General features: G+C 30.4%; 1 protein-coding gene across 1 annotated transcript; it reads right to left on the bottom strand.

Annotated features, from left to right (window-relative positions):
• Positions 1–6,622: 6,622 nt before the first annotated feature.
• On the bottom strand, positions 6,623–7,282 carry LOC110782839 (probable calcium-binding protein CML45). Its single transcript, XM_021987086.2, has one exon. It carries the CDS (start codon positions 7,224–7,226, stop codon positions 6,693–6,695), a length of 534 nt encoding a protein of 177 aa, XP_021842778.2. The 5' UTR covers positions 7,227–7,282; the 3' UTR covers positions 6,623–6,692.
• Positions 7,283–12,124: the final 4,842 nt, after the last annotated feature.

The following is a 12,124-nucleotide window of genomic DNA, read 5'->3' as shown; positions in this document are numbered from 1 at the left end:
ATAGTTTATGAGTCTTTGCCATCAGGCCAATACCTCATATTTTTTGTTGTGAAAGAGTCACAAGCTTACAAGGAATCTACGAATAAATAGGGTACGAACATGTGACCGATAATACACTTTTTTTTTTATTATTATTGTGAATAAGCCACAAAAGACAATAGAATTACAAATGGGAGAAGGCAGATCCGAACTTAAGACCTATTGTATGTTGGCCATAGTCTTTACCACTATACTAAGACCTCAATGATAACTGATCATACACAACCCTTAATTTATGGCACCAGACCGGCCAAGGCCAATACTAGGAGTACTCATTTCATAGTGGCAGCCTGAATTAAATTATCTAAGACAATATTGGTAGCCCATATTGATGAATTGGGTCAAGTTGGGTTGGTAAGTAAAGCGCCAAACATAAAATGCCAAAACTTCCTACAACTTGTGACATTGCAATTTCATACTATTATGGTGAAATGTCCAACTTACTATACGAAATGCAATGTTGTTTGTTTACCATGCATGCATATATTGCTAAAGCACTAAATTTCAGGTTGTACTATGTTCTGGCTAGAGAATTTATTGAGTTTTCTATGAGATACACACGTTTGTCTTCACTGAATCACATATCCTAATAATTGACCCAAAAAGGGAGTGTATTTTCACTCGCTAGGTGTAACCAAGGGTGTTTCTTTGTTTATTTGGCCAGTTAGGAAAAAACACAAACTGGTAAAATGGGTAAAAACAAGAGGAAGTATTTTCGGATATCAGATATGTGTGGGCAAATGCATATCATAGTAAGAGACAAAATAAGAAAAATGATAAAAAAGAAATTAAATGGTACTTTTTTAAACAAAAATGGTACTTTTTTTAACTGAATGGTACTTTTTTTTACAGAATGGTACTTTTTTAACATAAATGGTACTTCCTTTTTTGTCTTTTAGCTATTTGTCTTTTAGCTGATATGTGTGTTGCCACACATATCTGATATCCGAAAAAACAACCTCTAAAAACAATATCATTTGATATATATATATCTCTAGGTATATTCGAAAACAAAATATAATGTTTAATCACACTCAAAATTTGTAGCTTCACATTACTATTTCAGTATTTCTTTTTTACATAGAGTTCCTTCTCGATCAGCATGGACGATAAAATTAATAAAATATATATCCTCACACAATGACTTGTGTACTACATCCGCTTCGAAATAATGAGACACTTATGCATTTCACAACAACCAAGATAAATGATTGAAGGTAAGAAATAAGTATGGGAAAAGTGGAATGTCGTAAGAAAAGAATAATAAAAAATTAGGTTGAGTGGAGTGGTGAAAGAAAAGAAGAATAAAAAATAGGTTGGATGGAAAGTTATGAGTAAAAAGAGAATATAAAAGTAGATTGAGTGAAAAGTTGTAAGTAAAGTGAAAAAAAGAGTAGTGTGAATTCATTAAATATGATGAGTCATATGCCAAAATTAGAATAAAGTACATTGTCCCTATTATTTTGAAACACCCATTTAAGGAAACCGTCCCCATTATTTCGAAATGGAGGGAGTATGTAATTAGATCATGTACACATTGTCTGTCCAGGTGAAGACTCACCGGATTCCATCACCCCACGATCTATACAATCAACGCGTCTCATGTGAGACCAGTCACACCATCAACTTGATGGTGTGACGAGCGCGAAACCAATAGCGTTCTCCCCTAAAACTATATATAAAAAAAAGTAACAGATCTAATTAAACTATAGAAGTAACATACCTAAACTAAAAAAGTATCTCCTCTAAAATTATATAAAAAAAAGTAACATATCTAAACTATAGAAGTAACATACCTAAACTAAAAAGTACTTCCCCTAAAACTATTCCGTATAAAAAAAAAGGTAACATGTCTAAACTATAGAAGTAAAATATATAAACTAAAAAAGTACCTCATCTAAAATTATAAAAAAAATAACATGTCTAAACTATAGAAGTAATACATAAACTAAAAATGTACGTCCCCTAAAACTAATCCGTATAAAAAAAGTAACATGTCAAAACTATAGAGGTGACATATCTAAACTAAAAAGGTACCTCCCCTAAAACTACTCCGTATAAAAAAAAGTAACATGTCTAAACTATAGAAGTAACATACCTAAACTAAAAAAAATATCTCCTCTAAAATTATTAAAAAAAAAAGTAACATGTCTAAACTATAGAAGTAACATACCTAAACTAAGAAGGTATCTCCCCTAAAACTACTCCGTATAAAAAAAGTAACATGTATAAACTATAGAAGTAACATACCTAAACTAAAAAAAATTCTTCCTCTAAAATTATATAAAAAAAAGTAACATGTCTAAACTATAGAAGTAACATACCTAAACTAAGAAGGTATCTCCCCTAAAACTACTCCGTATAAAAAAGTAACATGTATAAACTATAGAAGTAACATACCCAAACTAAAAAAAGTACCTCCTCTAAAATTATAAAAAAAAAGTAACATGTCTAAACTATAGAAATAACATACCTAAATTCGCAAGTGTGAACTGGTCTCACTATCAGTTGATGGTGAGGACAGTCTCATATAAGAATTTGGGCTATACAATATACAAACCCGTTCACCACCGGCATTGTCCGGACTCCGGAGCACAAGTAAACTCCAATTTGAATTAACAAGCTGTTAGAAATTGTGTATCTTGATTTGTATTTCTGTAAAGTGTAACTTATATACAAACTAATATCGGATCTTAAACATGTGTAGCCCAAACCTAAATACATTAGGTTACGTAATTACAATAATGCTCAACACAAGCTAAGCTAAACATCTCACAAGGACGTACATAAAATGAGAATTTCATACCCTATATTGGCTATGTATATTCACGTGGTTAACATTGATAGACGTACGTCGGTACGTACTACACAAGTACGTAGATAGACAAGTATATTAATTAATAATATCTGTCGTGATTGTTACTTCCTCCATTTTTTTTTAAATGACATAATTGTATTTTTGACACTATTCATATAATATACTTTGACCATCAATTATGATTTATACTTAACAAAAAATATAGTTATGTGCGATCTTGTTATAATCATCTCATCATATAGATTCATAATATCAAATTTTTATAATTAAAATTGTGTCATTTAATAAAGAATGGAAGAAGTATTTTTTTGTGAAATATTATGCCGGACGTACAACAAAGAAGATATATGGTGCTTTTAGTGGCCAACATCTTTTTTAAAGATCACTGATATTTTCAGTCGATCTCATTATTACATTCAATTGTTTTTTATTTCGACCTCATTTTTACGTAGACATCAAGATGTAGACATCTAGGGTACGGTGCCGGTGCATGATTCTTATTTTTATAACGAGAGAGATCGATCGGTCATACAAGTCCACAAATCTTAAGTTACACACTTGACAAACCTAGAAAATTATGTTTTACGACGTCTTCTCTTCAGGTACGTCAACTTATGCACGAAATATGTTGATCAAATTATTTAATTTGTGTGGACTTATTTTGAGGTTATATATGCATTAATTGTTGAAGACTAATTAAATTTCTCGTTGTAACAACTAATGACTAATTCTATGCTAACCTAAGCTAGTCGGTCTATCAATATAACCAATATTATATGTAGTCATCTTGCCTACTCAAGACTGCTTTATAACTAATCAAACTTTCTCACAACTTTATTATACATGTCTGAACTTATATGAAATTATCTTAACTTATCAAATTAATTCACGAGACTAGAACCCAATTACACTGACCAAGTATATTAATTAATGTAGCGTACGTAAAATGTGAAAATGGTTATATATTTATTGTTGAACTATTAATGAAGATATAATGGTAGCAATATCATGAGTACGTGATTTAATATGTTCCCTATATTTTTATGGTCATCTTTTGTTCGTACAGGTGAAATTACTAGAAGAATATTTATGAAAATGCTGCTTTTTTCTTCTCCATAACGTACTCTTTAACTTATATGCTTGTATTATTTGTGTCAAGTTCAATTGGTTGTCGAAAATGAATGTAAATAAACTCTTAGCTTCCTCTCTCAATCTATCTACATTTAACTTTCCTTCGCCTCGAAGCGACACATGTCACGTGTTTTATGGCTTTAATCAATGCTTACAAAGCTTGTGGTACATATATAGTTAAACGTAAGTAGTTAGTAGTTAAGGGATTTTTTAATTAGTGTCACACATTAATAAAATTTTGTAATTCGTAAATGATTTCGGAGCAAATGTGTAGTATGGTAGTACCTACTTCCTTTCTAACTAGAAGTAATTGACATTGGTGTTGATATGATGGTTTAAGCGGAGGCCCAAGACAAGAACCTAGCCCAGGCCCAAATTTATAAGATTTCATGCTACATGCACATGATGACATGACCGCATATGTCAGGCCAAAACAATGTTCTTCGTAATGAATAGTGCAAGGAAGGGTATGGATTAATCTAGTTTTTCATGTGTTTTTTATAGAGGAAAAAAAAGAAGTTAAAATTGGTATTAAAAGAAAGGATTAATTGTATTTTATCATCTTAAAAAATTGACAAATTATTTTTTCACCAACGTAAAAAAAAAAAATAGAAATTGTATATTACCACGTAAAAATAAACAAAAATTGTCTTTTATCACCTATTAACGACAAAGATCACATAAATGTTATGTATGAACCCTAAATTTTGTTTGTCCAATTTTGGGGTTAGTTTCAGTCATTTAATCATAAATTCAGCAATTCAATTAGCATACATGATACATCACGTTGCCGGATCAATTACACACACAAATTGGTTTATAAACAAAATTAGCATAACGTCTTAATTACTGATTACCAATTACTGATATTATTTTTGATGCAAATCACCAATTGTCTGTTGGTTCATTGGTGACTGGGGCTAAACTTGGTAGGAAGGACCCGTGTTCGATCCCCCGCAACAACAATTGGGAGGAGACTGAAACCTATTCACCCAGAACTCACCCCTAATAATACATGAAATCGTGGGAGAAGAAAAGCATAATAGAAATAAAGTTGTTGAAAGGGGCCCACATAATGTTTATGTGATCTTTGTCGTTAAGAGGTGGTGACAATTTTTGTTTTTTATTAGATGGTAAAATACAATTTCTAAAATTACTATTAATTTTCCGTCATATAATGGAGACTTAATTCACAAATTCTTATTTACTGTACACCAGAGTAAAAGTTGACTCAAAATGCTTAAAAGTTACATTTATATATGTAAAAGTTATTTATTTTTTAGTGATAAATATTTTCATTTGAATAATTTTTTTTTATTCAAAATCACTAATAATGTATAAATTAATCATTTAACCTTTTAAAATGTTTATCTATCAACTTTTTATTTTTATAATATAATACTTCCTCCGTCTTTTAATACTCGCAACGTTTGTTAGTTGCACACATGCCAATGCACAAATTTGATCATTTATATCTTAAATTCTCTTTATGCAAAAATTATAAAAAGTTGATATTTTGAAAATTCACATTGAGACGAATCTAACAAGATCCCACATGACTATATATGTTTTATCTTATATAAAAAACACTACGAATAGTCAAAGTAGATTATATGAATAGTGGCAAAAGTCCAAACGTTGCGAGTATTAAAAGACGGAGGAAGTATAAAAGTTACAAAAAAGTAGGTTAAAGTTACAAAAAAAACTGCATAAAAGCTATCTTGGTGTACAATAAATTTATTGTATACCTTGTGTGCGCAAGACCTTTTAGACTTAATTAAAGTCATTAATAATTTATATTCCTGTAAACTAAAATGAATTAAACTGAGTTTATTGGACTTTAAAAATCTGAATTGAAAAAAAAAAATAGTCTAAAAGACCAAGTCCAAGTCAGCACTTCCAGCTTTAAGTATCCCACTTCACACTCGAATACTCGATGCTCTTAGAGTAACGACTAACGAGGAAGAGATAGGGTAAGGGATTGGGCTGTTGGGAGATAAAATTTATCCTATGCTTGTTGAAGGTGATAGGGATAAACAATCCCCCCCCCCCCCCCCCCCCCCCCCCCCCCCCCCCGAATACCTTATCCCTTCCCTTAATACATACGGAGGAGTAATTTGGCATAAACTTTGTCATTTCTAAATTAGTGTTTCCTTCAATTTGTGCTTATTGGAGTTAGTTCACCAAAAAGTTTGACAAGGCTTGTAAGGTTCTTTTATGTTGGTTGAATGGTTTGTAATAGTTAGTAAAGTTCGTTTTAGTTTGTTATTGTAACGTGAACTATGACGGTTTCATGCATGTATGATTGAGCTGATGTCAAAAATGAATAATCCGTTACACATTGGCATTTGGTAATTGGTAAATAATTTTATTTGTAAATAGTAACACATGTTTAATTACCTTAGAATTTAATTGGAATAAATTTTTCTTTGCAAAACTCCTAGAGAAATTTATTTTATTGTGGCAATATTTTCGCGAATTATAAAAGGTTTATGCTTCTCAAATTCAAAGCATAATTAAATTACCTTAAGGCTTGTTCGTTGTTGATTTCAATCGTACGAATGAACCTAATAAATTAACATAAACAAATTTGGAAATACTTAGATTTTATAATTTTGGAAATTCCACAACAAATTAAACAGAAAAGAAAGAAAGTGGAGTTACATAGTTATTAAGACCGATCAGTATGTAGGAACCTAATGAATTAACACAAACACGTGTGCATAAACATGAGAAAATCATTAAAATCCAACAATCCATCATCATTCCTATCAAAACCCTTAATCATCTTCTTACACCTTTCAACATTTGATCCTTCCTTAAGAAATCCCAAACTACAAAGAACTCTTCCCAATTCCATAGCATCAATAAACCCATCTTTATTTTCATCAAACACTTGAAAAACTTCCCAAATTTCCTCCAAACATGGCTCTTCTTCTCCAAACAACTCGTCGAACACTTCCTTCTCAACAACTTTCTTCTCATTGGAACCCTCGATTAATCCATTATTCCACATCCCTAGACTTCTCATCACCATATTAACCTCACTAACACTAATGGAGACTTTTGTTTCATCACTACTAGTAATAATATTGATATTACTCGATTTCGTCAAGGGGCATAACTTAGTGTAGGAGAAGATGAGTAAACTTGAGAGTGAGCTAAGGGGTTTTAAGAAATTGGATAAATTCATAGTTATTTCACCAAGTATGAACGAAATATACGCCAATTCCACCATTTGAAGTGATAATATATGATGGTTTGTGACTAATTAAGATAATTGGTGTTGTAGCATATATGACATGTATGATTATTTTTATATATAGTAGTAGTAGAGCTTATAAATGAAGTCATTGGATTACGTACTTGGAAGCTATGCAACATTTTCCATGAAGTTGCGGTGACGCGTGACGGAACTCAGAAGGAAATATTAGTCTACCTAAAGTCAAGGCTCGATCATCTTCCTCCCACTTTCATTACGATTTACGAGTGTCATTCATTTTAATTAGTTACCGACTAAAATACTTACAATTGTTGCCAATCGAGAACAGGTCCTGTCATTTTATGGGCATATGGAAGGGGCCCTAATATAAAATCTAAAACTTTATACGTGATCAATCACATCATGTTCGCACTTTTTAATAAGCGCAACATTGTTTAAAGTTCAAGACCTACTATAGAAAATCTTGCTTGTACTACGTATGAAAATTGTAAAAATTCAAAAGCTACCATTGTATATGAAAAAATTACAACCCAAAAGATACCCATAATAATAATAATAAAATAAACATATAAATAGATAATCACAAATCAATAAGCATTAGTACTTACTCCGTATAACTTAATAATTTTTTAGATTCTTAACTTCAAAAAACAATAAGAGTATAAAAAAACTAAACATTTTTTTTTTCAATAAACTATCAACCTCTCATCTAGTCATCTCCCATGCCCCCTTATAAATAAAGTTGACTACCAACTATTTTTCGAAATGAACTATATTAACATACATTTTTCAAAGGTAATATGCTTTTATTTTATGTAATTTTCACCTTTTTTTTATGACGGCTTATTTTTTTCTATTTTAATTAATAATCAATTTACTTTGCTTTTGGAAGAAATTCTAATGTATATACATTATCATTGGCGTTGATTGTTATTCTAGAAATTTGTTTAGGCTGACTTATAATAATCTTAAAGTAGAAAAAGATTAATAAACATAATATCTTTCTACTTACTCTATCTTATATCGAGCGATGTAAGCTTTCACAGTTTATATATATAATGCTTCTGTGCATTGCACGGGTCAAAACACTATTTCACTATAAATAATGATACATCCAAACGAGAAATTTCAAAACAATCCTCTTGATTGACATATCAAGTGGCATGCTCGTAATTGTAATGAAAAAATGTACCATCTAAAAATTGCAATGCACAATATAATTGATATTTTTAAAAAATAAAAATAAAAGAAAATAATTTTAATACTTCCTCCGTTCCGGAAATATCGCACCATGGTTGACTTTTACCTTTCTAACCGTTATTTTGACTCTTAATAGCTCAAATTGCATGCAATTAAAAATTATAAAAAAATAATATTTAGAAAATATATATCGATACGAATCTAACATGACCCCATATGACTAAAATTTCCTTACGTACGAATCACAAAAAATGGACAAAGTGTGAATAGTGTAATAAACAAATGGTGCGATATTTCCAGAACGGAGGAAGTATAAAGAGATTGTATATTTAAATACTTAGATGGCATATTTGGACAACTTATTTATGGAAATACCCCTTGATATATTTTAGTCGCCAATCACGGAGATTTACTGGGCGGAGCTCCCTTTAGACTCTCAACGCGCGGATGGTGCAGGGGCCTGCACGTAGATCTACGTGCACCTGCACCAAAACGCAAAAAACAAAAAAAATACAAAAAGAACATAAGAAACTAAACAGAAAGAACATACTAGAGTAAACGAAAAGAACATTAACCAAAAGCTGAAAAGAACACTAATGTTAAAAAACTAAAGAAAATGTACAAAATTGAAAATAACATATTCTCTCTCCTGATACACTATAAAAAGAACAACTATTTTACAAAAAGAACATCAAATGAAAAATGCAACAGAAAAACAAAAAAAATATTATCGATAATATTATAAAAAAAATAAAAAACAGTAAAAAAAGTTAAAAAGTTAAAAGGTTAAAAAGTTAAAAAGAACAACAACTTTTTTAGAAAACACAAAGAACAAAATCAAAAGAAAAATAAAAATAAAAAAACAAAAACTCAAAAAAATTTAAGAAAAAGACAAAAAAAAAAAAACAAGAGAACAAAACACATGAAAATGAACAACATTTTCTTTTTCCTTATCAAACAAAAGAACAGAATGAAAGGGACGAAAAGAACAACAAATCTATGTTCTTTTATTAGTTGTATTTGTTCTTTTCAAACCACTTAGTGTTCTAATTAAAAAGACAAAAATGACGATATTTTGATGCACTTAAAACTATATCTATATTTTTATTTAAATGTATTTTTGTTCTTATCCAGCACATCAGATCTATGTTCTTTTATTAAGTGTTATTTGTTCTATTCAAACGATTTTATGATCTAATTAAAAAAAGACGAAACGACGATTTTTTGATGCACTTAAAACTAAATCTATATATTTTTTTTAAAATATTTTTGTTCTTTTACCACGAATCATACTATGTTCTTTTTTAAGTGTTATGTGTTCTTTTCAAACCATTATATGTTCTTTTTTAACAATTTAATCTATGTACGTTGATATAAAAGAACAAACTATGTTGATTTTAAAGAACAAACTATGTTGATGCCACAGTAAAAGTAAAGTTGTGAAAAGAACATTACAATTTGAAATGAACATTAGAGGAAAGAACAAGGAAACATACCTTAAACACTTGATCAACATTTATCAGGAGCATCAATATCTTTTAATAAATCTTCAAAAACTGATCTCAATCCTCGAAAAATATCACGCTCTCCAGATATTCTCTTGCTTCGAAAACTAGCCAAATTGAACTAGTGTTTTTCTTAATTCACTCATTTTTCAACAAAGGAGAAACATTCAGAAGGAATTTTAGAGAGAGAATAAGGAGAAAATATAATTTTTTACTCTTTCACTCACCATCTCACTCTTTCTCTCTCAAAAAATCTCTCTTATGTTGAGAGAATACAAATCCTCTTGTCTTTCTCTCTCTAAATTGTATTTATAAAATGACTAATGAGTATGATTCATAAGTACAATTATTATATATATAGTTGCTGAAAAATAGAAAATGAAAAAATAGGAAGTAGAAATCAAAGAATAACAGAGAAGGAGAAAAGAAAAATTCTTAAAGAGTGCATAATGAGAACTATGCACGTGTTTTTATTTTGTTATTTTAACCGAATATTATAAAAAGAACAAATGAAAATACTAAAAGAACAAGTCAAGTACCTTGTTCAACAATAATATATGATTCAAAATCATCATTTTCATCATTCTGTTATGAATTATCAAGCACATTATTCATAATATCTGAAAAAAATAATAGGTTAACATGTATAAAACCAAGAAAAAGAACGCAACCAAAAGAACAAAGGATAAATAAAAAGTAAGAAGAAAAATAACACAATAAAATAAAAAGAACAAGTTATGAAACGCAAATGCAATTGAAAATAATAGAAAAGAAGAACACAATATATAGAATGAAAGAACAAATTATGAAACGCAAATGGTCTATTTTTCTACTATAATGAAACTGTTCTTTTAATACGAGCATAAAGAAACTGTTCTTTTAATACGAGTATATGTTCTTTTAATACGTAAAACTGTTCTTTTCTGGAAAAAAAAATCGTAATTACATAATCCAAATCTTCAAAATCAGCGATTTCAACGAAATCAACGTGTTGTTACATAATTTGATTCATTAAAATCATCAAAACCATCAAAACTCGATTATTACAAAAACAAAATAATCAAAACCATCAAACACACGATTATTAAAAATTCAAAATCATCAAAACCTAGAATTTATTATTTAAAAATTGGAAAATTACCTTCCAAAATCTGATTATCAGCTGCAAAATTCAGATTTGAAGAAGAAGAATCGATTTAATTTGATGTTGAAGCAGAAAAATCAACGAATTTTTGGGACTTTTCACTACTCTCTCTCTCTAAGAACCATTTTAGAATACCTAGTTCATACTTTCTCTCTCCTCTTCACAATTTGAGTTCAAAAAATAAAATCTAGAAGAATATATATCGCAAGAAGAAAGCAAATCGAATAAAAAACGCGAAAAAAGAGCTGAAAAGAACAGGGTCTTTAATGCTCTTTTGTTCTAGGGTATTGTTCTTTTGTTCAAGGAAAATGTTCTTTTATTCCCGGGATTTAATGAAACACGCGCGTTTTATGTGTTTTTTATGTCGTTTTGTTTCTGGTGCACCTAGAGCACGGTGCACACGCCTGCACCGTCAAATTTGCGTCAGACTCTACCGCATTAATGTTAGGAAGATCTGAAACCCATTACCCAGGAATCAAAATTGGGATTCTGCACTCACCTCAAACTCAAATCCTGCAATTTGCCCATCACTTAAGTCCCCTAAGTCTTAACCAATAACCATCACCACGCCTTATGCCCATTTGTCGCCCAACCCACCATCAAGCCTTATGCAGCACCATTGCCAGGTTTTGCCTCAAACACCGGCATTTGTAGGGAGCAGATCAAGTGACGGTTGTCACTGGAGTAAATGGGTAAGGTGTAAAAAGAGAAAAAACGGGCTTATGGACGGCGGCCGCGGCGGTGATAGATAGAGGTAAGTGGTGGTGAATTGGTGATTGGTATTTGGAAGAAAGGGGAAATTGCAATTAAATTTATAAATTCAATTGAAATTCATTCTCCATTTCAATTTTGTCTGTTTAGTATTATTATTTCATGAACTATAGCTGAATACCATGTTTTGTGTTGTGTAAATTTTGCAGTCTATCCAACAAGGAGACCCCAGCTCGGATACTGATGGCTACATTTATGCCTTTTTCAATCTTTTTAGTGGTATGATTTCATAACCTCTAACTCTTGTTGCGACTTTATTCTTCACAACATGCTCTTCCGTGTAGGATCTAATT

This window comes from Spinacia oleracea, chromosome 1 (genome assembly GCF_020520425.1).
Source record: "Spinacia oleracea cultivar Varoflay chromosome 1, BTI_SOV_V1, whole genome shotgun sequence".
Lineage (NCBI taxonomy): Eukaryota > Viridiplantae > Streptophyta > Magnoliopsida > Caryophyllales > Amaranthaceae > Spinacia > Spinacia oleracea.
Note: the sequence above shows the minus strand (reverse complement) of the source record. Positions and strands in the feature narration are given on the sequence as shown.